At 39.5% G+C, this 27,798-nt stretch overlaps 1 protein-coding gene across 1 annotated transcript in view; it reads right to left on the reverse strand.

The window, feature by feature from the left end:
• Positions 1-3,019: 3,019 nt before the first annotated feature.
• The window catches only part of DAB1 (DAB1, reelin adaptor protein), a 255,992-nt gene continuing 231,213 nt past the window's right edge, over positions 3,020-27,798 (reverse strand). Inside the window, exons 11-17 of the mRNA XM_019474146.1 lie at positions 21,682-21,738; positions 18,745-18,807; positions 17,483-17,591; positions 14,481-15,029; positions 13,509-13,636; positions 12,475-12,573; positions 3,020-3,392 (exon numbers count right to left, since the gene is read on the reverse strand). Coding sequence (XP_019329691.1) covers positions 12,490-12,573; positions 13,509-13,636; positions 14,481-15,029; positions 17,483-17,591; positions 18,745-18,807; positions 21,682-21,738 — 990 coding nt within the window. The 3' untranslated portion in view covers positions 3,020-3,392; positions 12,475-12,489. The remainder of the gene's footprint in view (positions 3,393-12,474; positions 12,574-13,508; positions 13,637-14,480; positions 15,030-17,482; positions 17,592-18,744; positions 18,808-21,681; positions 21,739-27,798) is intronic.

Here is a 27,798-nt window from a genome sequence, read left to right on the forward strand (position 1 = left end):
ATGACAGACACGCACACTGCACTGTAAGAATGGAAGAATTATCACAGAATAGCAAAAGCTATGAAACAAACTTACTGAAATGACGCCTTTTTTTAATGTTTTTATTCATAACAGTATTACATGGTGTGTTACAGAAATTAATGGAAAATTTCTAAAAATTTGTTGGTTTTTTTTGTTGTTGCTGAATGCATTATACATAAAGTTAAAAATAATGTGTCCGTATATGTTAACAAATGGTCATTATCTGAGGTAAAGTTAAAGTAGGTTTAGAAATGTACTGCAACAGTCATTTTCATCTTTCTCATCTTTATTAAAAAAATATGTGTCAGAATGCAGAAATAAAAATGAATGAAAACCACAGAGTAAACATTTTTGCAAAGAAGGTGCCCGGTACGTTATTAGATGAAAGGTTTCATCAGACACTTGGATGACTACGATCTATCAAAATATCTTTTCATGACAGGTAAAGATCAAGAACCTAGGGGGGGGAGGGGGGTGATAACAGGATGGCTGGTGGGATTCCCTGGTTTTTAAATTTAAAGTGACGAATTTAGTGCCAGTGAAGGATGAGGGATTAAACAATTGCACAAGCTGGATATTTTAGTTATCTACAATACTGGTACAGTGCAGAGGCCTTCCAGTCCTCTCAACTCAGCATCTCAACCATGACAAGGACGATCTAATCGTATGACAAGACAATTCAGAATTTGTTTTTATTTATGAGCGTTGGTAAAGGTCAGACAAACGTCCACAGTGATGGTCCAGCTGTCTCTCATGAGACACTAAAATCCCAGCCTCACTCCCTCCGCACCTATTCGTTGCAAGGACTACGTACATGATCTGCTTCCTACAAATATGATGTCAATGGATCCTCTGAGACATAAATCTCTTCTTTTTCTTTCAACATTTTACCCCATAACTGGAAATGCACTGACGATACTAAACCTCAAATGTCCACGATGAACCAAAATTGTCTTCATGGTTCCGTATGTAGGACAAAACCCAAAAGAGCCAGTGAGGAAGAAAGTAGCACCACTGTGCAAATTAGGAAAATATTCTTAAAGAAATGTCCTTCAGAAATGCTTTTACCTCTGCTTTTTATCCTGAAACACTCAATCCACCAAGTCTTAATTCATCTTCTCCAGTTAGAAAACTTGATCATTCTTCTGATGGGAAAATAAGATTTGCTACAAAGCTGTTTGCACATGACTAAGGAATAAGCATCAAATGACCATGAATGGGGATAAAAGTTCTCTTCTCTGCAGGTTCATTAGGTCTATTCACAGCTAATTTTTCATTCACATACATTCTGTAACGCACATTTCTCTAATTTCTCTAATTCCAAATAAAAGACTGGAAATTTGGTTGTACATATCAACAATCGCCACCCCAGTTATTCTGTCTTCTAAACCATTTTTAGCTTATAAGAGATGAAACAAAGCAAAATATTTATAACTCCAGGCCTATTTTAATCATGACAAAAATGTAAATCCTAATGTGTCAATTTAAAAACAAAATCTGCACAACAACCCTAAAAACTGATTAATCACTTGATTTCTTTAACCTTCTTTTTCTATTTTTTCCTTTTTTTTTTCTTTTTTTTCTTCTTTTTTTTTTTTCTTTTTAGTGTTAAACCACTAAATTCAATATACTGTAACTGCATAGGAACATCAGGAAAACACATTTGACCTGTATAACAATTCTCTGTAGGGCAAAAATATATAGATTCTTTATGAAAATCATGTGCTAAACATATGAACCCAAACACTGCACTTTTGCTTCATAAATGTAAAAAAAGGAAGATTTAAATTCTTTTGTTCTGTGTGTAAACAGTTTGATGACTTCTATGCAGAGGTTCTGGAATCGCAAAGGAATGTCAATGAAATGTGACTTCTTGTAAGTGGAGTATGTCCGTGTGAAAACTAGATCATAAAATCACGTGTTCCCATTAATTTCACTAGTCGCTGACAAGCTGACTGCTTTTGGCAAATGCACTTGAGCTTCAGCCCATTACTGTAAGCATGTGAAAAAACGTAAGTGATGTGAGAACCACAAATTGGGTTTGCCACACCTCCCAAGCACTGCAATTTGCTACCTTCTCTACTGTGTAATGGCATTAGTAAAAGAATTTTCATAACATTTATATTTACAAAAAAACTGGCAATTTTCATTCGAACTCCTTAAAGCCATTTCCCCTTAAACATTTAAAGAGTTTAACAGTAAGATTTTTTTCAAGTTATAAAATAAAAATCCCATTTGATTTTTCTGATGTACAAAAAGTGATAAAGATGAACAATTTGATCACAGAATCAGTTTGTTATTCCAAAATCCATGCCATCCTTCTCCCATTTGTAAAGTTCGCTTCATCCAAATTCCTAAACCAGAATCATACCAGTATTATTTGGCAAATGATTTTTTTTCATCAAAAATGGCACACAGAGAAGAAAACACTTGTCTGCATAGCATTACAGCAGCAAGATACTGAAGAAATAAAAATATTCCTTTTCTGCACTTTGTTTAGAGTTTCCTAGGAAATACTGACTCTTTCGTCTTTCCTCAGTGGGACTCGATGTCCTTTCTCTACCCACAACGTGAGTATTCAAACAGAAAAGCAGCATTTCTTCCTCATGATGCGCTCGAACTTAAAGGTCCATTTGGCAACATTTTCAGTCAGGATGGATAAACAACCGAGTTTTATTCTGTGGTTTCAAGTTAGGAATCATTTCGGCAGGAGGCGTTTTGCTGTTAGATCTGTCACTCATACAAAACTACAGAATAAGAAATTAAAAAAAAAATGACACTGCCAGTATTTTTTTGTTGTTGTTTAAGTATGTCTACACAGGGGAAAAAAAAAGTCAGGATCAGCCTGATGTAAATGATGATGAAAAACATGTCACCATGACATAAAAAGTGCCGACTTGTGCCCAAAAGGCTGTTGAATGATAATGCCACTGCTACATACAGACTCTGCTTTTTGCTCAAAAGAAAAAGAATGTCTAATACTCAATAAATTTCAGATGCTCATTATTTATATGTGGCATACAGAAGAGAACAAATGTTTAAAAGGAGACCGAGGAGTAAGATTTCCTAGTCTGGATACCCATGACTTGTGGGGACGGGGCTGGACTCGTGGTATGATAAGCAGGGAGAGTTTTTATTTTGTGCTGCCATAGGAATCTGCCATTGGTTGCCAAAAAAAATGTCAGGAACACATGTAGAGCCAGTCCAGGAGGGGAATCATCTCTCCTTGTCAGACAAAATCAGTTGGAAAAAAGCATGAAAGGCAAAGGCCTGCCAGGTTGTTGGGTTTCGTTTGAGTCTTGGAGCACCACAAGCCTGTAACAATGCTATTTCTTAGGTCTGTTGATCTGGGCGTAGAGAGGTTCTGCTTCCTGGGGATAACAAAAATAAAATAAGCGGAGAGGTCTCCAGACAGTTTTTAGAACAGTTTTAGAACATCTGCTTAAGAACAGCAATACCTCGTGAGTCAAAACCCAAAGAAGTGTTTGTTTTCTGTGCTGCCTTGAGTGATCACAGCACCCCAGCTGAATTGTGAAGAAAATGTGACATTATTTCAGAAAATGAATGCTTACTATCAATTTCCTCTTCCAGTATTGGCCGTGCACCGATCCTCAGGAGGTATTGCTGGGCATAGACATATGAAGAAGTGAAATGATATTTATATGACTAGATGTTTTGAAGTTTACAGGCCAGAAGTGTAGCTGGCGTAAAACACTGTTACTCGTACCAGGCTGAGACTGCCCCCAGCAGCACAACAGCAGAACATAGCTGTGGGTTCTACACAACTCATGGAGAAAAACACTTGCAAACAGAAACCGCCACTGAAAGCTGAATCCCATCCACTGAAATCCCATCACTAATGAAGCTGTGATGGGATTTAAAATAACAATATGAGTTGCCTATGAAGAATGAGGAAAGCTAGCTCTGTGCAGTTTGATTAGGAGTCTGTATAACCATTAGTACAATCATTAAAGCTGGGAGGAAAGCATGTTGATTTGCTAACAGATACTTTCTTGCAAATTTCCTGGATGCGGGGGGGAAAAAAAGCTGCCATGTTCTTCAGTGTTGCTTCATAGCTGACACTCTGTGTTTTAATACTATGTTCATCTTGGCTGCAGTGGGAAGCTAACCATCCATGGACCCTGGAGTCCATTCTACTTCACTTCCAGAAACTAATTTATTAAACTAAGAATGACATCTAAAAAAAGAACAAGACAGGCAGAAAGGCTAATTAATGCCATACTGCATTAACTCTCCACAGCTTGATAAATATTCAAATACCATGCCACGACGTTGAATTTAACCAAGTTAGAATCAACTCATGTAACAGCAGCATCAGCAAAAGCTGACTTTCAGCAAAAAAACTCTAAAGGCTGGCAAATCACTGGGCACTGTGGAGCACAGAAACGTCTGGCAGGGATGGCACAGGCTTTTAATCACTGCTTATAAAAATGCTGCTGCTGATGAGAAAAAGAGGCCAAAGGTGGATGCCTAGGGCTACGTCTACTCAGTGGGTAGGGTGCCTGGCCAGTACTCCAGGCTGTGCCCCGTCCCGCCTCTCTGTGCATCTCGTGTTGAATGAGGAGCAACACAACAAGGCTCCTTCCAAAATATGACCCGCTTCTTACGCGCCAAGGAAATTTGTCTCTTATTCCTTGAAATGACTACATTTCTGAAGCTTGCAAAGACTCTGCTTCCCCATTTCCCACCTATACGAAGCCCTGAGTACACTACAAGCATTACGGGAGGATGAGAGAAATCCTTTGGAATGATTAAATAAAGGCTGCTGAAATTATGCCCAGCAAGAAGCAAATATATTTTGTGACCTTGAAAAAACGAAGGTAATCAGAAGAAATGACTGAGAGTAAATAACCGCATTTCACATACTGTGTGCTAAGTCCACCTATGCCAATTTTCATGTACCGCGGACATGAAGCTGGCAGAATGATCTATCACAGCCAGTTCAGAGAAAATCTGTACTAATTAATGTGGGAACCTGACACACACCAAGCCATTCTTCAGGCATTTGCTGAACCTGAGGTGATTGCAAAGGGAAGTGAAAAGGAAGGAGGAGAAGAAAAGGGGAGGGAGGGAGAACATCCCTTTGGAACAAAAGATGTCAGTTTTTCAAATGCCTTCGGGGAAAAAAAGAGCCTTTCAAAATGTCAAGCGTGCTTGTTAGAGCTGTCCTCAAATATCTTTAAGGTATGCAGATGCACTTAAGTAACAGGTGTCCTAACGTGTCACTGAACTTGACACCATTGGAAGAGGAGGAGGAGTTCATCATCGGTCACCACTACTTTCAACAACACATGAATCAGCCTTTAGAATTAGAAATTTCTTTTATTCATACCCAATATTTATCTGAACGTACACTTCATGTGGCAAAGGCCTGCATTTCTCACTGATGTGAATAATTTTTCTTCTAGTAGACCAGATCATTTTGAATGAAAAATGTGCTCTTATGTCTTCCTTTTTTCCCGCTTCAGAAGCCTAAATGAGAAATTAATTGCAGTAATTGCGTGCAATCTTCTCAGCCAAATTTTTTTGTCAATGACTGAGATTTGTTTTCTAATATTCTGAGATAACTCAAGCAGTGCATCTTGCCTGTAGCCCAACATCGCAAATGGTATTGTAAAGTATTGATAATGATACTCAAGAGAGCAAAAGAGAGCAGAAAGAGACAGAAAAGAGGCAAAAGTAGAGTCGAGTGCTGTTGACTTCACAGATAGCTTCTCTCACAATGCCAGACACGGAGGCTTCAAAAGCATTATTTTGGAGGGCCTTGGAAGCAGAAATAAACCCCCTTCTTTTTACGTACGCCACTCAAAAGTCACAGTGAATGTCATTAAATGGCAGGTGAGCCTAACTCTTCTCGCAGCATCGGAATCATCTCACCGATGTTTTCTGCTTTCTACTTCTACCACTGCGTTGGGAACAGATCAGGAGGGAAGGAAACAAAAGAATGGGTCTTTGTCAGAAAAAGGGGGGGATCAAATAAAATAGCATACAAAACTTCCAATTCACATAAACACCTTGAATCTTAAGGTGTTTTCCTTTCTATAGGATTGGCCCAGAAGCACTTCTGATGTGCCTTCATCAACCCACAGGGAAAAAGCAAGAAGACAACTGGCAGCACCTTTTTTTGCTGCTAAATCCTACTTGAAGGGGGATATGCAATTTCTGGCAGGTGTTTGAAAAGTAAATGTTTTCCTTTATGTTTGGAAGCTGCTATCAAAGTAGTGTTTAGCTATATTCTCACATACTAATGTGGCTCTTTACACTGAACAGTAGCCTTTAAATAACGAGATATTGCAGGAAGAGGATATGAATTCACAGGTCAGGTATCTGACCAAAGTGACAGGTTGCAGTAAGGGACCAGAAATGTCTAAATATACATGCCTCAAGTTAGACAGATAAATATTTAGGAAGCTACAAGTATGTTGTGTAAATGTTGAGTTATGAACTCTCTCGGAATTAACTGCAAAAACTGCCAAAGAGAAAATTTTCCCTATGTATGCTACATTTACATATTCCAGAGATACTTCATGCTTAAATTCAGTTTATTCTTCCCATTTTAAGGAACATTTTGCACAATAAACAAGACTGTAGCAAACAGTAAGTATTTCTGGTATAGTACACTACTGCATGAGGTAACAAGGTTGCTAATGGTTTTGAATAACATTATGTAAATACTAGAAGTAAATTTGCATCCAGTTTAAAGATATTAACATCTGCTCTCCAGCAGAACTAATCATTGGAGAACATCTCTTGAAAGATTCAGCATCTACTTGGGCTTGTGTAGGTGAGCTCACTCACAAAACGTAACACGGGACTTGGTTAGGAGGAAACTATTTTTACATTGGCAGTCCTTTCATGGTTGCGAGGCACCCTGCTATGCGCAAAGCTTCAGGCAAGATGTACTGAATTGTAGAGGTGAGGCCCGCATAGATTACTTTGCCCTTTACAATAGATTCTCAGCATCGGTTTTACTCCTGGCTGACTGATCAGAAAAGGCAGGCTCAAATGACAGAGTTTCATGAAATAAATGTGCTGGAACGCCAGCCAAAATGAGAATCTTGTGCTGGGGATGCAAGTGAAGGGAACGGGAGTGCAATGCGTCTTCTCTATTGCATGCTGACTCAATAAAATAGGACATAGTAAACTTGGCAAGCGGAATTCAAATTAACTATCTCTGGTGATTAGACAGGTAATTCCTATTGGCCCATTAACAGCCAGTGGCTTTGGTTATTTTTTTTAGTCAGCCTCTATTAGCAGCATAAATATAGCAACCTTCTAGTTCCGGATTATGACTGGAGAGTGCCTCTATTCTTACTATAAACCTACCTAGGAATATTTCCTGTCTCAAATACCTAGTTTAATTATTAGCATTTTAAAAGTCTCTGTCGTTTTAGTATCAAGATGGATGCTATACATCCATAAAATGAAAAGCAATGAGAACTACTCAGAAAGATGAACCCTGCTCCATCTTGGTCCCGATATAATAATAAACTGCAGCAAGGAAACACTTCTTATTTCTGGGCCCCTTTCCTAACAAAACAGTAGCCACGCAATTACACTTTCCATCTATCTGTCAATTCTTCTTCATAACTTTTGAACCCGATGGCCAATTCAAAGCAAATTGTTCAGAAGTCTCACTGAATTATCGCAAGTGCCTTTTTTAAATCAGTTGTTGTGCAGAAGACAGGGAACTTTTAAATGACCTCATTACAGAGAAAGCTAGGAGAGCTTGTCCCCTAATTGAATTGCTGGATTGCCGATCAGCAAGTACATGGCTCTAGACAAGCTACACAGTATGTTGTCTCTTGTTTAGAGGAAGAAATTGGAGAAATGCAAGGGTACCTGGCTAGTTCGAGTGGGCTTGGAGACATGGGAAGAGGTGAGAAACCTGTGTATGAGCTGGTCGTACTAAAATGGATAGCTCAAAGGGGATTGTAGCAGTGGAGAGGAAGGCAAATCTGTAGGATGCCTCTGTTCACAGAGCCGCCTGGATTTCTCTGGGTCTTATCCCTTCAGAAATATGATAATGAACAAATAAGCACAGCGCCTGAAATGACAATTTTAGGATTTCTCTGGAATGAAGCTGTGATCCCTTTCCAAATGCACAACACTATCTACTTCTCTCTCAGGTTCACAACCCTGCTTCGGTGCTGTGTCTTTAGTTTGAGAATGATAGCTCTAGAGCCTACAGTAAGAATAGGTCACCTATAATCATTATGAATTTCTCTTTGGACTCTATTCAGGTCCTATTGAGCTGGATAAATGATGGTAACAGATCCTGCAAATACAGCCTTTGATATTTTGAGTCCATTCAGATTCTCAGTGCAATAGAAAGGGGGCAGAAAGGAAGAGGAGGATGCAGAATCAGCTTAATATGTCCTCCTGAGGCTCACTAAGCTCCCAGGTAAGCCAATGCTTTGTCTACAAGTTGCTGGTTTCTTTCAACTTCCTAATAACAGCCCAAATAAAGAGTTATAGTAGTCCATCCTGGAGCTGACTAAGATTATTAGGAATATTTATCACTAAGAATGGCACTCGCTCAAAGATGGATGATGGCAGCTGGCCACCGAAGTACCACCAAAAGCTGATAGACAAATATTCTAATGAACTGTTGCTCTCCTGACAGTGCTGATAGCATCATGAAGGGTGTGACATATTTTGAGGGCTTATAATTGTCTGCACACATTTCACAGAACAACTAAACAACTTTTTGAGGAAGATATGCTCTAGCCACAAATGTTTTGAAGGCTTCCCGAGAATCTCTTGTGAACGACTGCCAGTGCAAGTCTTGAACTCGGCAGCATATCAATAGAGCTGCATTTGTTCCAGCACTTAAAATTACTTTCATTGCAATAATTGTGGTATCAAATATTCCCTTGTTCTCTTTCAGAAGTTTCACCCTGTTGCTAATTTCCCTTCAAGAACCAGTTCATGTCATTCATACAGAGTTAGACCACATTCGTGATATCCGATCCCAGTATTCAGGCAGAATTTATTCTTTCCACAATCAGGATGCTTTGTTAGGAGATGCCAGCCAACGTAACCACAAGTATCCAAAGAAGCCTGACATCAAAGAGTCAAAGTTTGCTCTTCTCCTTCCCTTTTCTCATCATCCTTGAAGGCTCCCCTTTCTATAGCCTTTGCTAAGGTTTCAATTGTATAGCTTCAGTGCTTCCTAGTGTCATGGCATGCTAGAACCATTGCTTACGTTGAGTGAGGGGCTGAGGCTGAAATACCCCCAAGAACAGAAATATCCACACTGGCAGGGTCTGCACCTAACACTTTGTAGTTCGGGCTAATTGGGTGCACTGATGCAGAGGATGATCAGGTGAAAACTCCTCTGTTCAAACTTCTTGCTTTAATCCGAAATGTCAATAATAAGAAATGTTTAACACATTCGGTAGCATCAGTGCTTTCCCTCTCTCTTCTTTCACCATAGTTATCCCACACACAATCTAAAGACATCAGTAGGGATTAAATGTAAGTCAGCTGAAGATGGCAGACTTATTAATCAGTGTTCTCTTCACCCATTCTGGAAAACCACTACCCATCTTCAATGCTGCTCATGAACAAAGGGAAAACAACCGAATACAAATCTTGCTATGAACAGCTCTGCAAACAGTTGATTTTATTTCACCTGTGAAAGTTAGGCCTGTCTGCTTCTTATCTCCAACCATAAAGGGACAAAAATGTAACTTATACATAAAATGTCACACTTACCTACTAAAAACACATAGCTATTTGTAGAAGAGGGACTTATAAGAATGACTACTGGTACGATGAGGATTTTGAGAGCTTAAATTGAAGATCGCAAAAGGAAGAGAGGAAAAACAGAGAAATGAAGATAATAACTGAAAGATGCCTAATTATTTCTAAATGAGAATATGGAGTATCAGAAGGAACCAAGAAGCCAAATTGCTAAGGTACCTTGAAAGATCAGAGTACAAGCTACTAGGCAGGTGAGTATCCTGAACACATCAAGACAAGGTAAGTAAAGATATTATATGGGCATAGCTGATTGAGATGCTGGGAACAGATATATTTGAAATTTCTGAACACAATACTATGTCATGCTCCTGAGGGGCCCATTCATCCAAGTTGCATACTGTGCTGTTCTTGGTGTGAAGAACCATGTTCTAAAGAGTGAAGTAATCTCCTATCTAACACACAAAAGTGGCTTTTATGCACTGTGATTCTTTTGTACTACATGTTTCTCCCCACTAAGTTTCTCTCCAAATGCGGAGCTCAATACACAACACAGTAGTAAGTCCTGAACTGGTAATTTTCCATGGAGATTAGACTTTCCGTTGCTCTGACGATACTAGGCTTCAGAATTAGTTGGGCTGGTTGTAGCAAATGGATTTCCTATGGACTGCTGCTGAATGGCACTGCACAGAGGCACAATACTAGTGTAACTTCACTGGTTAGAGGCTTTCTTTTTGTTCAGCTTCCTGTTCCTGCCTACAGCTTTTAGGAATTACTATAATATGATAATCAGTAACTTTATTTAACGTTTCCCAGAATATATTTCTGAGAATTATACATATTTTATGCAAGACTCTACAAGGATTAACAAAAAATATAGAAAAAACATATGGAATCACTAGTAATATACTGTTCTTGTAGCTCCCAGAGACCCTTGACAGGTAAAAGAATGTATTTTACTAAGCGCTATATAAAAGCAGAACACAAGGAGTCCCTCGCTTGACTGCCTTACACGGTAATATGCATTAATAGACGTAAACTACTGTTTCAAGTTATCTCCAGAACTCCTGGTAGGTAAACGTGTGTGAAGCTAGTTTACAAATGATGCTAACTATCTTTGTGACAGTCAGAAAATTAGAAAGAGATTTTATCATTAGTCTCCCTGTGATGAATTTCAGAATTACCCTGACTAGGATAACCCACAATAAACAAATGTATATGGATTTGCAGAGTGTGGGACTCAGATAAAGGTCAAGTTCTCTTTCTTGATCTAGGAAAGAACTCTTGAAATGGTCTGAAGCTGGGATAGCCAGCTATGTCAGTACTGACCGAGGTCAGGCAAAGGCAAAGCCAAATTACTATGTGGCACCATCTATCTGCAGAAGCAGTTCTCGCTGGAGTACAATAATCAACGGATGCTCTTGCTAGAGCAGCTCATCCCAGCTTGATTCTATCCTTTACGCTGTCATTTTTAGACTCAATGAGACACAAAGCTTAATGCTACTTTTGCTTTAGCCCCCAAGAGCTGAGCATTACGTTGGTGAAGCTAAAGAACGGGGAGAAGCCTTCTCACAGCACCACATATTATTAAGAGATAATCTTATTACTCCCAAGTGGATCAAAGCTAAGTTATTGTAAGATTTTTTTAACCATATTTAATGTACAAAGTAAACTGACTCCTAATGAAACTATTAATTTTGACTTGAAACCAAATTACTTCGGCTCAGGGTGGATAAGTCACTGCTAAACAGAGTGCAATTTCTGTACAAAAATAAAAAGGGTTCTACCATTGTTATGGATTTGCTCCAGGAACTCTGCTGAAGCACAGAAGCAGTATCAGATCACTTATTTGGGTAATACAAAACATGAATGGCAGACAGGGAGAAGATAATGAAACATATCCTTCAAATAATAACACTAGAGAGTATTTGGATGGAATAACAATGCTCAGCACTCATAAAACTTTGTAGCTTTACTGTCTTTTTGGTAAAACTTATATACTGTATAGAAACAAATCACAGAATATTAACTGGCAGCCACATTTTCTAACGTGTTCTGTAACACAAAAGATGAAAAGATCATCTTTCCCGTCTGTCTGGATTTAAATGACTTACATTTGATGAATAATTTTTGAAACATCAGTATGTCAATGGTAATATGAATGATCACAATTTTCAGATGTTTTTAATTTGCAGTTGGAGACAAAAATACACAAACCCATTTCAATATTTTTACATGCAGATAATAAATGTGCTTCTTCTACTGATTATCACATTGATTTAGTGTAGAGGTGTTCGTGTATCATTACATAATTTTATTTAATGTTTGTTATGTCTATGGGTAAGATGTCTTATTCCATTTAATATGTTACATCTGACTAAAGGCTAGAGTGGATTTGATAACAAAGAAATGTTCTGCCTAATACGTTGTTAGTAATGGCTCAGTTTCCCTATTTCCCCTTAGAATTTGAACATGAAAGTAAGTCTACATTTCTTTAAAGCATGCAGGCAGCTGAAACACACATATTTGCATAAGTTGCAACACTTAGTGAATGGCAAAAGCCATGCAAACCACTGAGCATGAGGAATACACTGTGGATAATGGAGAGGAAAAACAGAAGAGATGAAAAGGAGAAACAAACCATGCATCCATGAAAGCAATGGTAGGCACTGGTGGAAGAATAAGTGAGCACCTCAAGGTGTAGAGAAAAAAAGGACAGATACCTACCCCAACCTGCGCTATCTAGCTACCGACCTGTGGACTTATAGTATCACCAGTTGGCTCACCAAATGGATCACTGTTGGATGAGGCCTGAGACCCATCAGGCTAGAATACAAGAACATAACACCTTTTTTTCTCAACAAGAAGAAAGTGAAAAGTCAACACAAGGTTATTTTCATGCTGTGGGCATAACAAGTACATCCTATCTCATGAAAACCAGAAAGTGAGACCTCACCGCTGATATGTTCTCAAAAGCCATAATGGTTTCCTATAGCTGATGCAGGCAGGAAAGGATCTCACCAGTACCTGCTGGAGCACATGCAGGAGCTGCCACAGACTTCAGAAGGTACTGGATCAGACAAATGAGAACTGCAAAAGGCCCTGAAAGCCAGTGAATCTATGTGAATCGGAAAGAGTCCAAGCTTGCATTACTTTGTACCTTTGGGTCCTTTTTTGTACAGACTCCCTCTTGCCTTTGGCTCACTTAGGCTCTTAGCTGCCTAAGATACCTTGTGATTTAAAGTCATTGCTTGGATAACATTTCTTGCTTTGGTCCACCGAGTCTAAGGCAAAGAAATCACATACTGAGGGCCAGAACATTGAGGAGTGTAACTAGGCAAGCAACTAGGATGCAAGAATGTGCAAGACAACATCAACCATCATCTTTTAACACACAAACTCTCACATCTCTTTCTGCAGCCTCAGCATGTATGTTGTTTTACCTCGGACTTCCTTACCATCAATAAGTGAATGCTGGTATGCTAAAAAGGACATTGGCTACAACTAACATATATAACCTTACATATGAACTCTCAGTTTGGTTCCTTGTATGCAATATTAGTGCATATCAACAGAAATGTCATGCTATTAGCTATCAAAAGCAAAGCAGGAAGTAAATTCTGTCTGCAGCTCCCCCTTAAATACCACCCAGCCCTATTAGAATAGTTATTTCTGACACTGCCAAACAACATTTAAATAACTTCTGTCTTTTCTAGCTTAAAAAGAGCTAATCGGTATTTAGAAACCTTGTTGCTACTCACAGCCTCTTGCTCCTCACTTTTGCTTGGGCTTTCAAACCCCTCTTCAAAGAGGTCATCTGCAGCAGGATCACTGGTATGAGATGCTGATGATTTTGATGGAGAACTCTGTCTGGGTGCAGGGGTTGGAGCTAAACAAAGATTAAGGTAACAGCAACAGAATATATATCTGTTAATTTGTTCAGAAAGACACAGCAGCACAAAATTTGCTCATGCTTTAGAGCCCTCAACTTTTATTACCCCTGAAAATTATTTTCTGATGAGGAGCTGTAAGAGGTAAATTTGAACACAGTAGTCATTATCAATTCCATATATTTGATTTCATTCAGCAGTTTCCAAATTAAGTTTGGCTGCATCTGGCATATGTCTTTAGGAACCAGGGAGACGCCACTACGTTACATTAAGAATGCATGAGTCGCCTGCCCTATGGCAGGAAAGCGAAACAGAAGGTCTCCGGCTGGCCCCTGGTAAATCTGTCTCTCATGAATTCCTCTTTTCAGCAATCTGCAAAATCCCCCATCTCCATGCTATGAACACGATAAGCTTATTTTACAGCTCTTCAATGAATTTCCTCACATGTCCAATACATCAAGCTATTAAAATAAATACCCATTCCCTAATTTCTGCAAAGTATGGCTTGAATGGGACATAAGTGAAACCATTTGTAAGGCTGAATGTCATGGGCATTTTCCAACCAGCTTGCATGTCCCTAGCACAGAACATATATTACTGTCATTTTAGGAATTAAATTTCAGACTGCAGCTATCGGGGCTGTTGATTTCAATGGTCTCTGAAATTCCTCTCTGATACTTTTCTTTATGGCTGGAACACATTTAATAAGCTAGACCATGCATGAAGGTTCTCAGTCCATATCTGTGTTGCAATTTACTGTATGAAAAACAAACAAACCCAGAAATGTTTTGAGGAGCAGTCACATCTGAGGAAAGGTATAGCTGAAAGCATATAAATACTCACGTGAATTTGTAGATGGTGTCGTGGAAGTCACAGGAGTCAAATTTAACTGAGAGATGTCAAAGTCATCACAATCATCTGCTTCCTGTGCCATCCCAACTTTGTTAAAGTAACTTGAGAAGGCCTCTGAGGTACAACTGAGGGAAGGCTGATCTGGTTTTCTTGATGGCACTGGTGGAGGCTGAGCCATCTGGAAATCTTTAAACATTTCTTTTCCCATTTTCTGTCTGGGCCTGTCTGTCTGTGGACTCGATCTGTTGGAATCACTTGTGGGTGGAACAGTAGCTATAGGAGCAATGGTACCTTGAAACATGGCTGCTTGTAAAGGCAAAACAGTTTGTGTTGGCATGAAGGCAGTTGGTTGGAACTGACCAGCTACAGATGGCCACGGTTGCTGAGTAGGAGGAAAAATACCATGTTGGCCCCATGCTATTGGCTGTCCTCCCTGCATCACCTGAGCAACTGGAGGCTGAGCACCCATGGCCAACTGCTGTTGAACAAGTGGTTGCTGTCCCCAGAACGAGGGCAGAACAGCTCCCATGGCAACATAACCTTCAAAGAATAAAGAGAGCAGGGGGGGAAAAAAAAGATGAAAGATTTTAACAATACTGTCAAGAGCATGCAGAAAAAGCTACACAATAAATCAGAAACATGCAGGCTACATTAGTGTTCCCAGAGCTTCAGCACACTTAAAAAGAAAACTGAAAGACATGGTTGAATTCACATCACTGAACAAATACTTGTATACAAAACCACAAATTGGTGGATATTGGCAATAATCCTTCCCCTCATCTGAACAAAAAAGTTCTTCTCTTCCTCAGTGAGTACCCCCTTGGGTCTGTGAAGACCTGTGTGCACGGACCTTGTTAGCAGCTGACAATCTGGCAGCGCCTTTCCCCAGGGTTCTGTCAAAGCACAGCTGGGATCAGTTCGGTCAAACCACTTACCAGAACCACAGGAGCTCCCAAAACATTCCCTAAACTCACACCCTTGGCAGCACAACCCCACTCCTCACCACTGAGCTCTGCAGACTCTTCTTGCTACCCTGACTCCCTCCATCCTCTGCCTTTCACCTCTGCCTGTCCCGTTCCTCTTGGGGCAGGGATGTCTGGGACTGAACATGATGCACTGGGTCAGTCTGGGATGGAGTTCACCTTTTCAGAGCAGCCCATACGCAGCTAAAAAATGAGCTGCCAGAGCAAGCAGAAGGAAGGAAGAGGACACCCAGGACTCCCCTTCTGTGTAGCTTTGCTGCAGTTCCTCATCCTTTTGGCTTTTATTCTTTGTTGGGGAGAGCGACTTGAAAACCAGCCAACTCCTGCCAATGGCATAGTGACAAAATTGGTTTTAAGTTATGGGGAAGCACCTTCACATACGTTAGGTAACAGCTCAAGGGCCCTCTAATGACAGTGTGACCTTCTTGCAAGAGAAAGACTCTGTGCCATCTCTTCCGACGCAGGCACAGTTCAAAACATTCTGAGGAGCAAAGCACGTGTCTCAAATTGCATAATAAAAAGACAGAGCCCAGATGAATTCAGATTAAAAAACCCCACATTTGGTTATTATCCGGTTACTTGAGAACATCAAAAAGGTCTTGAGCTTCTCCTGTACTACATAACTAATAACAACAAACTGCTTCAGGTATTACGCTAGCATAAAACCTCTCTAGTTGGGGAGGAAATTAAAGATTAAAACTAAAATGATAATTGCTTCCTGTCAGACCTGAACCCTCTTTTCAAGCTACCAAGAGTTAAACTGTAGGAATTATATGATCAGGTGCTTTGCTATTTACAATGAAAAAAAACAATCTGAAACTAAATCTACTGTAAAAAATGTTACAAATTAAGCCACGTAATACAATTATGTTCCACTGATAGAAGTATTATGCTTTACAGATATACCATTTCACATTTAAATTAATGATTTACTGCTAATACTTTACAATATGCAAGCTCTCTTTTACGTTTAATACTGTTGTAGCTTTAAAACTCCTGTTTCTAACCTGAGTGTTTTTCTAAGTCGTCCTGTAACTTTTCCCCTTTGCTTTATTTCTAGGCTGTTTTGTAATGCTAAATGTAAAGGTGGTTGCAAAATTGTAAAGGGAAAAGCCCAAAATAAAAATAAAATAGAAACAGAACTTTGAAAGACTACGTTAACGAGTGATGAAAGAACAGTAACTCAGATATATATCTCTTTCAATAGATGGCTATGATGGATTCTCCAGATGTCCTTTTATCTTGCCCCCACTGTAACCTCATCCAAGCAGCGAGGGTTTTCATCTGACATTATCCCCAAACACTTCACCATCAGTGTAACCTTTCTGAGATGCAGTGGCTAATCTGATGCTGCAACGCAGCCCATCAGAGAAGGAGTTAACCAATTAGAAAGTCACTGTTGAATGATTCAAGGCACTCCTCCTCCTCTTTTTTTTTTTCCCGTAAGTGGAGCTGAGAGCGCTGCTCTTGCAGTGCTCCGAGTATCCCAGGGAGAGATCAGCAGTCAAAAACCAATGCCTTGCGTGTCTGCAGAATGCTACACAGCTTTTGAATTTTGAGCACTTTCAGGAACACAGAAAAATCTAAAGAAAATATCAAGATTTGACTAAGTGGAATACCTTTGAAATGCAATCAAATTCTCCATGTCTCATTCTCTCTTTACTGGAAACAGCACAGGATATTCATTGCTACCGCAAAGAAAGCAAAGCTAAACTAAGTGCTTTTTTCTCTCTTGCTACTGTACCTAGAAGGTATGTTATCCAGATGGCTGAACTATGGTTGAACTCCCAGTGACTTTTTTGGCTTTTGTTTTAAAAAATGTGGGTAAATTCAAAACAAGGTACTCCCAGCTTGTTAAAGACTTGTTTTGCCTTGCCCTGCAGCGCTGTCCTCAAAATCCTTCCCCACTTCCACTGTACTAAATTAACACCCTGAGTACTGAAATGCAAACCAGAGCTGAGAACTGATCACCAAATTTGAGTCAAGCTCATATTTCCCCAGATTTCTTACCTGAGGGTACGGCAGCAGTGCTGAAAGGTACAGAACCAAACATGTCTGTACTAGCAGGAAGTGACTGGGATGAAGATGGGATAAAGGCATCACCTGGAGTAGCAGGAGTCTGCAAGAAAACAGGAATAAAATACAATGATGACATATCAGCTGTAGTTTCTGCAGGCACATACTTTGCTGTTGCATCATCCGTAACTCAAAAAATACAGGTTTGGAGGGAAGAAAGAGAAAGAAAAAAGAATGGAAAGATGTAGAAGGAAAGAAGCAACAGAAATAACAGTATTAGAATTTGCTGGAGACAGGAGAAAAAGAAAGAAAATGAGAGACTTTGTACCAGAGGAAAAAATAAAAATAAAATTTGCCCAGAATACATCACATGCAAAATACTGACATCATTTCTTTCTCCAGAACATACAGACTTGTGATTCTAGGTGTTAGGTGACAACCAGTAGAGTCAGAAGACCAAGGCATTAATGTAAGAAACAGTAAAGGCAAATTAAATACCTGCAGGATTTATGGAAAAGTGAATACATATTTCTTCCAATTAACCAACAGGACCAGAACCATAGGTCTACACTAAAGGAGAAATCCAATCTAATTGAGCAAGCTAAGGATGAGGAGACAGGACTTTGAACATCTAGCCCAGACATGCTCCAGAATACCTTGGAGATCTGAGGCTGATGACTTCACAGCGCCTCAATTTTCTCAGTATATTCATACTCCCCTACAGCTTAATGTAAGGTTCAAAACCTTTATAGGAAAACGATTGTTTTTTCATTTTATGATGCAGAAAAGCATGCTGAAAAATCTTCTTTGCCCTCAAAACACATTCAGCCCTCTCTCTCTTTACTGTTTTGTCTTCCTTCCTTTAATGGCAGTTCTGAGATACTGTTTGGTGGAACCAAAGAGACTTGATATATAAGGCTGTAACTGGATCTTCCTGCAGTGCAGTGGAGAGACAGAGTGCAGTGAAGCATGCACATCTGATAAACACCAGGGAAAGAGATCTGCAGCTCAGGTTATATCTTATGTGACACCTAGCCCTATATCAGAAAAATAAAAATTGAAGATATTTTTGCACATCATCATGAAGCAATGACTCCACATTCAATTTGCTTCACTTTTATTTTCTCGCAACATAAAAACTACTTTGAAATCCTCCCTACTGGAATGGCTGATGACCTGAATTGTAAATGTGCCCAATAAATGTGTTGAAAATAGCATGTAAAAAAATGCACAGTTCAGTTTCCCTGGATACTCACTGGGGGAGAGGTTACATCAGGAGGAGTGGACATGTCCCCAAAAAGCTCTAGTTGGGTAACAGCCTGTAAAAAGAAAAAAAAATAAATCCATTTATCTTTTGAGGAGAAGAAACTGTGAGTTAACGAGTTACAACTTGTAAAGTTAACTAGTAACAGCTAGCAATATAAATCCCCAAAAGCCGTGTAGGCTTCAAATGTCAAGTCCCATATGGAGGAAGCACATTGGTTCAAGCTGTGGGATTTTGATACTGCTGATGGACCCAAATAGCCAGCAGCTGACCCTATAAAATGATTCTGTAGGGAATTCTCCACCATAAAAAAAATGAATAAAGCATGAAAAAACTATCCAGAATGGGACTGGATGCATTACTGCTCTGCCTTTAACGTCAGTGAGCACCAAGCATGATTTATGGCCAGCCCTTTTCCCTGGCTCCTTTTCTAAAACCCCGTTTCAAGGTCTTAAAACACAGCAGACAACTGTGGAAGTGACATTAGGATACAGAAGGGAAGGGCTTTTAAAGTGCTGCCTGATTTCCCCTTGCCCATGGGACAGGTGTGACCTGGATAAGTGGACTTGAAGGAGGATGCACAACTGGGTTATTGTAAGTTTGTAGCTCTACATTTAACTCATGCTAGAAATGTTTTCTCCGGACGTCCTTCAGTTTGATCTCAAAACAGGTCACCCATACAGGTCTCACTCAACTGGACCAGAAGAGAAAAAGCACTTTCATAATAAGGAGCACCTTGAGTGGCTGCATAATCAAAGCTCCTTCACATGTTCTGGAGTAAAATGACTCTCTTCCACCCATCTACATCCACAAATCAGTCCATCTGGAGTCCAGGGACGGTAAAGCACGGTCCCTTATAGCTCTGCAGGAAACCTAAAACCCATCTACTATCCTTATCAGGGTGGCTATTCTGGAAAGCTGTGATGGGAACTCAAGAACTACTCCTTCTCCACTACCTTTCTGCTGCTTAGTGACTTTCCTTCTTCCCTGTGTCATACTCAATCGCACCCACACATGTGGGAAGCTACAACTCTCCTTTTGAATGAGATTTAATGCAAATCTTAATTCAGTTCACTGAATCTCCTCCCCAGCTTAGGCACACAAACATTGTAGCCTCCTATCACATAAATAGGCTTGAAATTCAGTTGAGTCTTGACCTGCAAATGTAGCCAACACTCAGCGCTTTAGACATTAACCACACTGGCTGGTCAGTCTTTACAACCTACCAAAGGAGCAAGATCGCCCTAAGATTTTTTCCTGCCCTCAACCTTCTGTTATAAATGATCCTTTAAGAAATAAGGCTACCATTCAAAATACAGTAATTTCAAAGGCTTATATGTTTTTGCAATCCAATCTCTATTCCTATATACAAAAGCAATGCTACAATCACTTAGACCTGGAATTTGTCTAGCAGCTTGGATGATTCTCAGCTTTATGTCTAATGATGCACCTAGGGATGAATTATTTCACATTTCCTCACGTCATGTCTTATATTAAATAGATCACATTGCTTTAGTGCTATGACAATACATTTTCTTCTTATGGGCTTATATATCCCTCTAAGTATCTGTGCAGAAATGGAAGAAGGAAGTCAGAAGAAAATCCACGTTTTCTTCAGGGTACGCCGATTCTAGTGTACATTACTCAAATACTGCTAGAAGTAGCTTCTGCAAAAAAACCCCAAACCCATAAGTCACTTCTGCAGTGTGTGCAAACACACTAGGCAAGTATTGTTAAAATGCCCAGAAAAGTTGGAATAATGACAACAACAGCTCTCATTTGGAAATCACTGACTCAAGAGATGCCAGGTGACACTAAATTACAGAAAGAGCCTCTTTCTTCTCATCTCTCCAAATTGCTTGTTCAGCACCACCCCTAAATCTGCCCTTTCCCTGCATGACTGGTGAGTTTTTCACTGGTTTCTCCTCTCTGGCTTGCTAAGAAATAGCATGTGTCCTTTCGAGGAGGCCATGAGCAAAGGCTCCCTCAGTGCTTCCATCCCAGGTGAGAAAGCAAGAGAGCAAGCCAGAAGGGATGTGAAAGGGCAGGGCACACGTGGTTACACAGACTAAGAGGAAGTGTCTGTAAAGTTACACATTTTTTGTGGCAAAAATATTATACGTTTCATATCAATACTGAAAATTGATAGTATACTTTTGAACTCAGGATTATATGGTATGTATTTGAAAGGTGGCAACTCAGATCTCTATGCCTCAATAACCCTGTAAAACGGGAATAATAATACTTTTCAGAGTGCTTCAAGGTGATGGATCTTTAGAAACTCTTCACAGATATAATTCTGTTAAAGCTCTTAAAAGAAACTCTGTGGATGGATTTCTAAACAGGCAGCTGGAGAGAGTGATAGGAAAGCCAACTTCATTATTTGTCGAAATAAACGTTCATTCACAATATTCCCCAAAGAAAAGGAATATATTTACAGGGGAATTATTTCTCACAGAATAGCAACCTTATATGCAACAGGAGCTATAGAACTATGTCAGAGGATGTAAATAGAAATTTTGTGGGAACACAACTTTATCATTTACTTACTAGAGACAGTCTTAAACAGCAACCCTTGGAGGTGGGATTTTAAAGTCCCAAATGGTTCAGCTCTAGATTCTGTATCTAGCTTATTTCTACAACCCAATTCTCAGCCTGAATAAATGAATGCAACTTTTTCGACATAGACGTAGTTTTATCCACTTGCAGTGTATGAGATTCTGGACACCAAAGAGTTATTTTTTATTTTTGTGATTTCACTGTCACTACAGAACTGATTTCACCCATTATGCTTTTTTAAATTATTCACATCTGATATTAACTATATTCCAGTGAAGTTAATCCCAAGCTGAACATTTTCAAAATGCACTATTCCTATAGAAGATTTCATCTATATTTCCTTAAAACATTTTTAGCGTCACAACCTTACCTGAGTGACTGAAACAAGATTTTCATCAATGTCCAGCAATAAGTTTCCATTCTGCAGCTGTAAAGCATGATTTATGAAATGAAATGAATGATTTATGAAAATGACATGAATTTCTGAGCATGAAAATGATAACCTCCATAATTATTGACTTCAGTATTGAAATGAAAACCCTTTCCATCTTGCAGTGAGCACAGATATGAAATCACGCAGTCAAAACAGTGAGTTTGAATGCTGCTGGGACGTGAGGCAAACATACACTTTATTTGTGCTAAATCTCATCTTCTGGTGTATAAGGCAATTTTACCACTTGCATCATAACTGTTTATTTTCCCAGATATTTATTAATTCAGCAATAGGCATACCCAGTGAGCTCTGATCCTGCTTACATTAGTGGAACTTTCCACTGGCTTGGTGAAAGAAAGGATCCACAGGGGAAAAAAAAAATTGAGTTTTGGACAACAAAAGCTCTAAGAACAAGTATTTGCAGAAAAACACAGCTTCCTCTTAACTAGAACTGTAACGTCAATGTAAACATATTTAAGATGAATATTTTCTTTCCATAGTAATTTTTAAAATTACTTACATAAGTCAATTCAAGTTATATTTAAATCTGTAGTTTGTGTGTGTGTAAATATACGTGGGAGTGTACTGCCCACACATGCGTACATATCTATATTCATCTGCATATTTAACACAAATTATCACTTCGGTGTCCTCAGAATGCTAAATTTCAGATAACATTTATTGTAGTGCTGGAGACTTTATTTCTTAAGAAACAAACATAACAGCAAGTTATCGAAAATCAAATCTTAGATGACTGAGAAGCTTCATACAAGTTACCAGCCAGTAATCACGTCATCTTAAAACAAAGAAGTTTAAAAATCTCAGAAACAGCCTATAATTCTTTTTTTCCCCCTCTCATCTCATCACAGACCTGAAGAAAAAAAACAGACTGGCAAAAGGCAAAGCTAAAGGAAGAAAATGCCATCGTACACAATCAGGAAAGGACCGAGTCCTGCACCTTCTTGGAGCTGACAGCGTGTTCCCCCAGCCCCAGGTAAGGAAAGTGTGAAAAAAGCTGTGTCCATTTATTCAAAGAACTCCACAGACCTGGAAAATATTATTGAAATGAAACCAGAAGGGTTTACACCTTCAGGAAGAACCAGTTTTGGCCAGTCGTTAATCACTTTTTGTTCTGATAGCCCCCTCCTCATTTAACCCCCCCATCCTCCAGCATCCAGGGATGCAGCTCGTATCACTGTGAAGCGGATCCTGCCCCCAGCCACACCAATCGCTCTGTGAAACCAGCTGAGAAATAACCATGTCTCAGCACAGAGGAAACATGTGCGCAGCGTTCAACGGACCATTAGAAATTCCCACCTGTGGTACAGCGGGACCTTGCAGAAAACATTTGCCCAACATGTGACGGCACATCCCCAAGTGCCCAATTATCATGTAGCACTTGAGCTGCATCTTCCATTAGCTCGTGTTCTGCATCACACACCGGTGAGGAGACACTTCCTAAGGGTGAAATATCCCTGTCTATTAAAGCATGGAACAGCCTGCAACGGCGACCGTGCTGAGCCTGCAACACGGCTACTGAGGGCAGAATTTGGCCCTTTGAGCCTTCCTCCAGTTCAGCTTTTCAATACAAAGCACTTAACCTTCGCAGTGAAAATCAACAATCCTCTCCCTCCTTCCCCAGTGCCCGACAGAAAATAACCAGAAGCCTGGAAAGATGCCCCAGTCCTCGATCTTCCTCTAGGATCGTTGCCTGTGGATTTCTCCACAGAGTGATGTAAAAGCTTGCTTTAAGTATTCAATAATGCACCTCCTTGAATATGAAAACACCCCTACAGCTTAGTCAACCAGGAACACACCAGTCACTTGTGACCAGCCGCGCAGACCGAGGCGGAGGAAAGAGTATTAATCCTTGTACCGTGGTGACATTAAACCTATAATGAAAGCTCCATCTTTCTATACAGGCATGTGAGACATATTGTAAATCTTTTAAACATGAAATATGTAAATCTGGCTTCTTAAAGCAGCAGCAAGCTTTTTAAACCACTCCAGCCAGTAATGAAATTCTTCGTGACACTTTTCACTATTCACTAAAGAAAAACGTATTATCCAAGAGCTGGAGAAAAACCAAGAGTACAGAAGCAGTGATAAGAGATAAGTAAACTGCAGCTTTCATAAACTTGAACCAAAACCGATCCACCTCCACTACAGTATTCCCTCTGATCACCAAATACTCTGAAAACATCTTGTCTAAGCAATGCAAAACTTCAGAATTTAAAAGGGAAATCTAAGACAGGCCTCTTGTACTCACAGGAGTGTGAAGCACCTTACTTCTTTCAATTCTATATACATAACAAGCCAGAATATTCAATTTTAGTTAATCAGTCTGGTTTTACCAATGGCAAGGGATCTACACTGACTTATAGCATTAGAAGACCTGCTTGATATTGCTGTACTTTTGCAAACAAGATGATAAAAGTAGCATCTTACAAAACGTGGTTCTGAAATCTCAGAGAATGAAGCAAAGATGGTGCTTAAAAAGCATGAAAAAATACACAGTAATTAACTTGTACTCTGATACAGAGCTCAGCAAGTAAAAAAGAGTATGAAGGATACTAAATATAGCAAATAACCAGCAATTAGTAATTAACCTTTGAGCTGGGTATTAGCTATTCAAATCTTTTAAGACAGCAGAGGGATTTAAACTTGCTTTCCTGCATTCAGGGTAAGTGCCGTACCACTCGGCCCGGTAGACAAAAGAGGGATCATCCAACCATGCTGCCTCTCTGCATTTCCAATTCCCTTTTTCTAGTATGTATTTTACACTGCAAGTCTTCTGACAAGTCAAATGGTTAGCCAAACTAAACATCTTTGTTCTTATTTTAGTTGAAAATTTAAATATTTTGGTTATGTCAAATATTTTTTCTGATGGTTTGAATCATTATTTTCGTTAAGCAAAGCTCCAGTTGTTTGCACCTTATACAACAAGTGTTGATATTACTATGAGCTCCATGAACTGCAAACAGCTTGCTAATAAACTACAATTCATTATGAAAAACAATTAGAACTATAACGAAGGAGCACGTCGGAATCGTGACTAAACTGATCATCAGTCAAACCATGTCTAGTAGGTTGAGACACACTGAAAACATCCAACAGACATGTAGTTTTCCTGTAAAACTACTGTTGGATTAATGAAGTAGCATGATAACTCAACAAAGAATTGCTCAATTACTTCCTAATTAAAGAGAATACACTAAGGAATATGTGTGTGAAGAAAAACTGTCAATGCCTTTATAATCTTCAGCCTCCTACAGATCCTAAAGATCCTCAAATGCTGTAAGCTTTCCCAGTTACAGAGGTTAACAGCAGCCACGATGTTACCATCAACCCAGATTTACACAGGTATAGCTGAGCACAACCTTTTAGTAGTAAGGCTGCCGTGAACAATTTAGGGTGATTCCCAACTGGTAAGGATTACATCAGCAACATGGGCTGCCATAAAACTACACTGACTTTTATCCAAAATACATGCATTTGGGCATCCGTCACTTACACAGGGTTCAAATCCAGTGCTCAGAATCCCATGGGACACTGGAACCCTCCTGTTTAAAGTTTCTCATTTTAGTTTCGTAGGGTAACTCTTACTTGTCAGGAGCACTCTCCTTCAGGTAATTCTTCTCCTCTGTATTCTTATTTGAAGTAATAAACCCAAGTACTGACTTTGGTATGATGCACCCAACTACAGGGTACCCTTGAGCTTCATCGCATTCACCAACTGTCCAGTTTCCTTTGTTTGTTCACTGGGAAGCGCTGGATGTGCTGGTTAAAAATGCTGTTAGTCAACCCTGCACAGCTGAAGAGGTGGGATGGTTAAGGATAGTTGACATAATAGATTATTGAGGAGGGTTTGAGTGAATTGCTTCACTGTTGCTTGATAGCTTCCTTTAAATTAAGGATCTCTTCATATGATCAAAACATACGCTTACTCATTTGTTTATTTTCTCTTCATTTGAAGGGAACTTAATTATGAATTCCCTGTGTACTTTAGGTATTTACTCTTATAGGAAATGGTATTTAAAATGCTTCAATTACCACTTTTCTCTGACAGACTCTAATAAATCAAAAGTCTAAAAGAGTGACTCTAGCTTAGAGCCAGACCCATGCTGCTTCCAGGCAACACAACACAGAAGATAATTAAACTTCCCAGAGCACAGAGGATGCTGGTACAAAGGTCCAGCCACATGGTCACCTCCTCCATATCTTCTCCAGACCCCACGTAGTGGGTTCAGAGAGCATGGTATACACGATGGTATACACCAGTCACATCACAAGAAATGATGCAAGTCCAGAAATATCACTATGTTGTAGAACTAAACACTGAGGCCTTCAAAATGTTGATGCAAGCTACAAAAGCTGTTGTAATTTACATTTACTACGCACTAACAAGCCCTGACATCTGTCTTCTAGAAACATAAACCTGGCTTTAGATTTAGGTACCTTTACAAATATGTGCAATTTATTGCATGCAGCTGATGCAATGCAGATATTAAAATAAAACATATTTCTCCATTCAACAGAAAACTGGAAACAAAGGGGAAGAGCAAAACATTTCAGCTGATACAGTGGCAAAAGCCAGCCTGCACCAAATTCATTTCAGCATGAGGAAGGGTGTCTCAGTAGGAAAATCAGGGACCAACAACAAGCTGCTGGCTAGTTCAATGTCAGGGTCAGCCTCAGCCGGGTTTCCATCCAGATTCATTGCCAGACACATTCATTGGCATCAGTGGCATTTCTTGCCTGAAGATCTATTTCTGAGAGTAATGCACCTTTTGTTCCCAGTGTGTAGCTCCACCAGTTCTCCCTGGGGAAAATGGGAATGAGGACAGTGGCACAGGACACAGTAAGAGCTCAGATGGGGAAAGATGAACTCTTCAATGTCAGGGAACTACAGCACCGCTTGGGTGGCACAATCCAGCCAGCCTTGGTGACATATGATGGCTTTCTTTAACTGCAGACTGGAGAGACAACTGATGACGAGAATCCAAACTTCCATGTGAGAGCAAAACTCCACTTCTAGACTGTGACAGCAGAGACAGCTTTGGATGCTTGCAGGGAATAAACTTAATAATGGAAGGGAATTAGAAATAACCCCAAATTTACTATTTTAAAATACAAGGCACAGTTATACAGGTCTATCTCATGGTTTTCAAAACGACAGGTGACTGGACATATAACCAAGAAACAAGTTATTTCTACCTTCATTATTGAATACCATGTTATCATGGTACTTTTGAAACCTTGAAATCTCCTGAGTTTCAGCAGGCACAAAAAGCCAAGACCTGTGTATTTTTGTACTTAATAACGTAGGATAATACTGAATGAATCTGCAAAAATTTACTCCCCAAACTGATGCAAAATGCATCAGCACCTACCCCAGAACTGTATCCCCTTTAATTTGTAAATAAACACCAAATTGTGCAACTGATATCATTTAATGCATACAGTGATACAGACTAGGTAAAGCTACAAACTTCACTACTCAGAAAGCAGATTGTGTGTAAATAAATGTTTTAGCAAATTACTACAAGCTGTAGGGCTCTGAGCAAACCAAAATGTAGTGAATCAATATAACGTGCAGCTGTCAACTTAATATATCAGCAGCCATCAGTAAAATCTACATCAGTCATATTGCATAAAAGACAAAAATTCACTATATGTAACAGAACTTTACCCCACAATCAATAAGCTAGACTTACAGTTCAGCTACACGCTCTTTTCTCCACTTTGTAGAATACTGAAAGGGACAGAATATTACCCCAGGAAATGTATAGGAATCTAGTTAAGTTTAGGAATGCAAATACACATGAAGCCATTAGACATGCGACCTAACAGGCTGCCTAAGTATAAGGGGCCACTGAAATGTTTATCATTTATTTATATCACCCAAGTTCTGTATTAAATGTACAAATCTATACTGCCGTACTAACATCCATGTCACCTATATCCAACAAGATAACCGTGTCACCAGGGCAAAACCTGCAGCTTTTGTTTATGTTGTGGTTTAACCCAGCAGGCAGCTAAACACCACACAGC

This window comes from Aptenodytes forsteri, unplaced genomic scaffold (genome assembly GCF_000699145.1).
Source record: "Aptenodytes forsteri isolate BGI_AS27 unplaced genomic scaffold, ASM69914v1 Scaffold119, whole genome shotgun sequence".
NCBI classification, from domain to species: Eukaryota; Metazoa; Chordata; class Aves; order Sphenisciformes; family Spheniscidae; genus Aptenodytes; species Aptenodytes forsteri.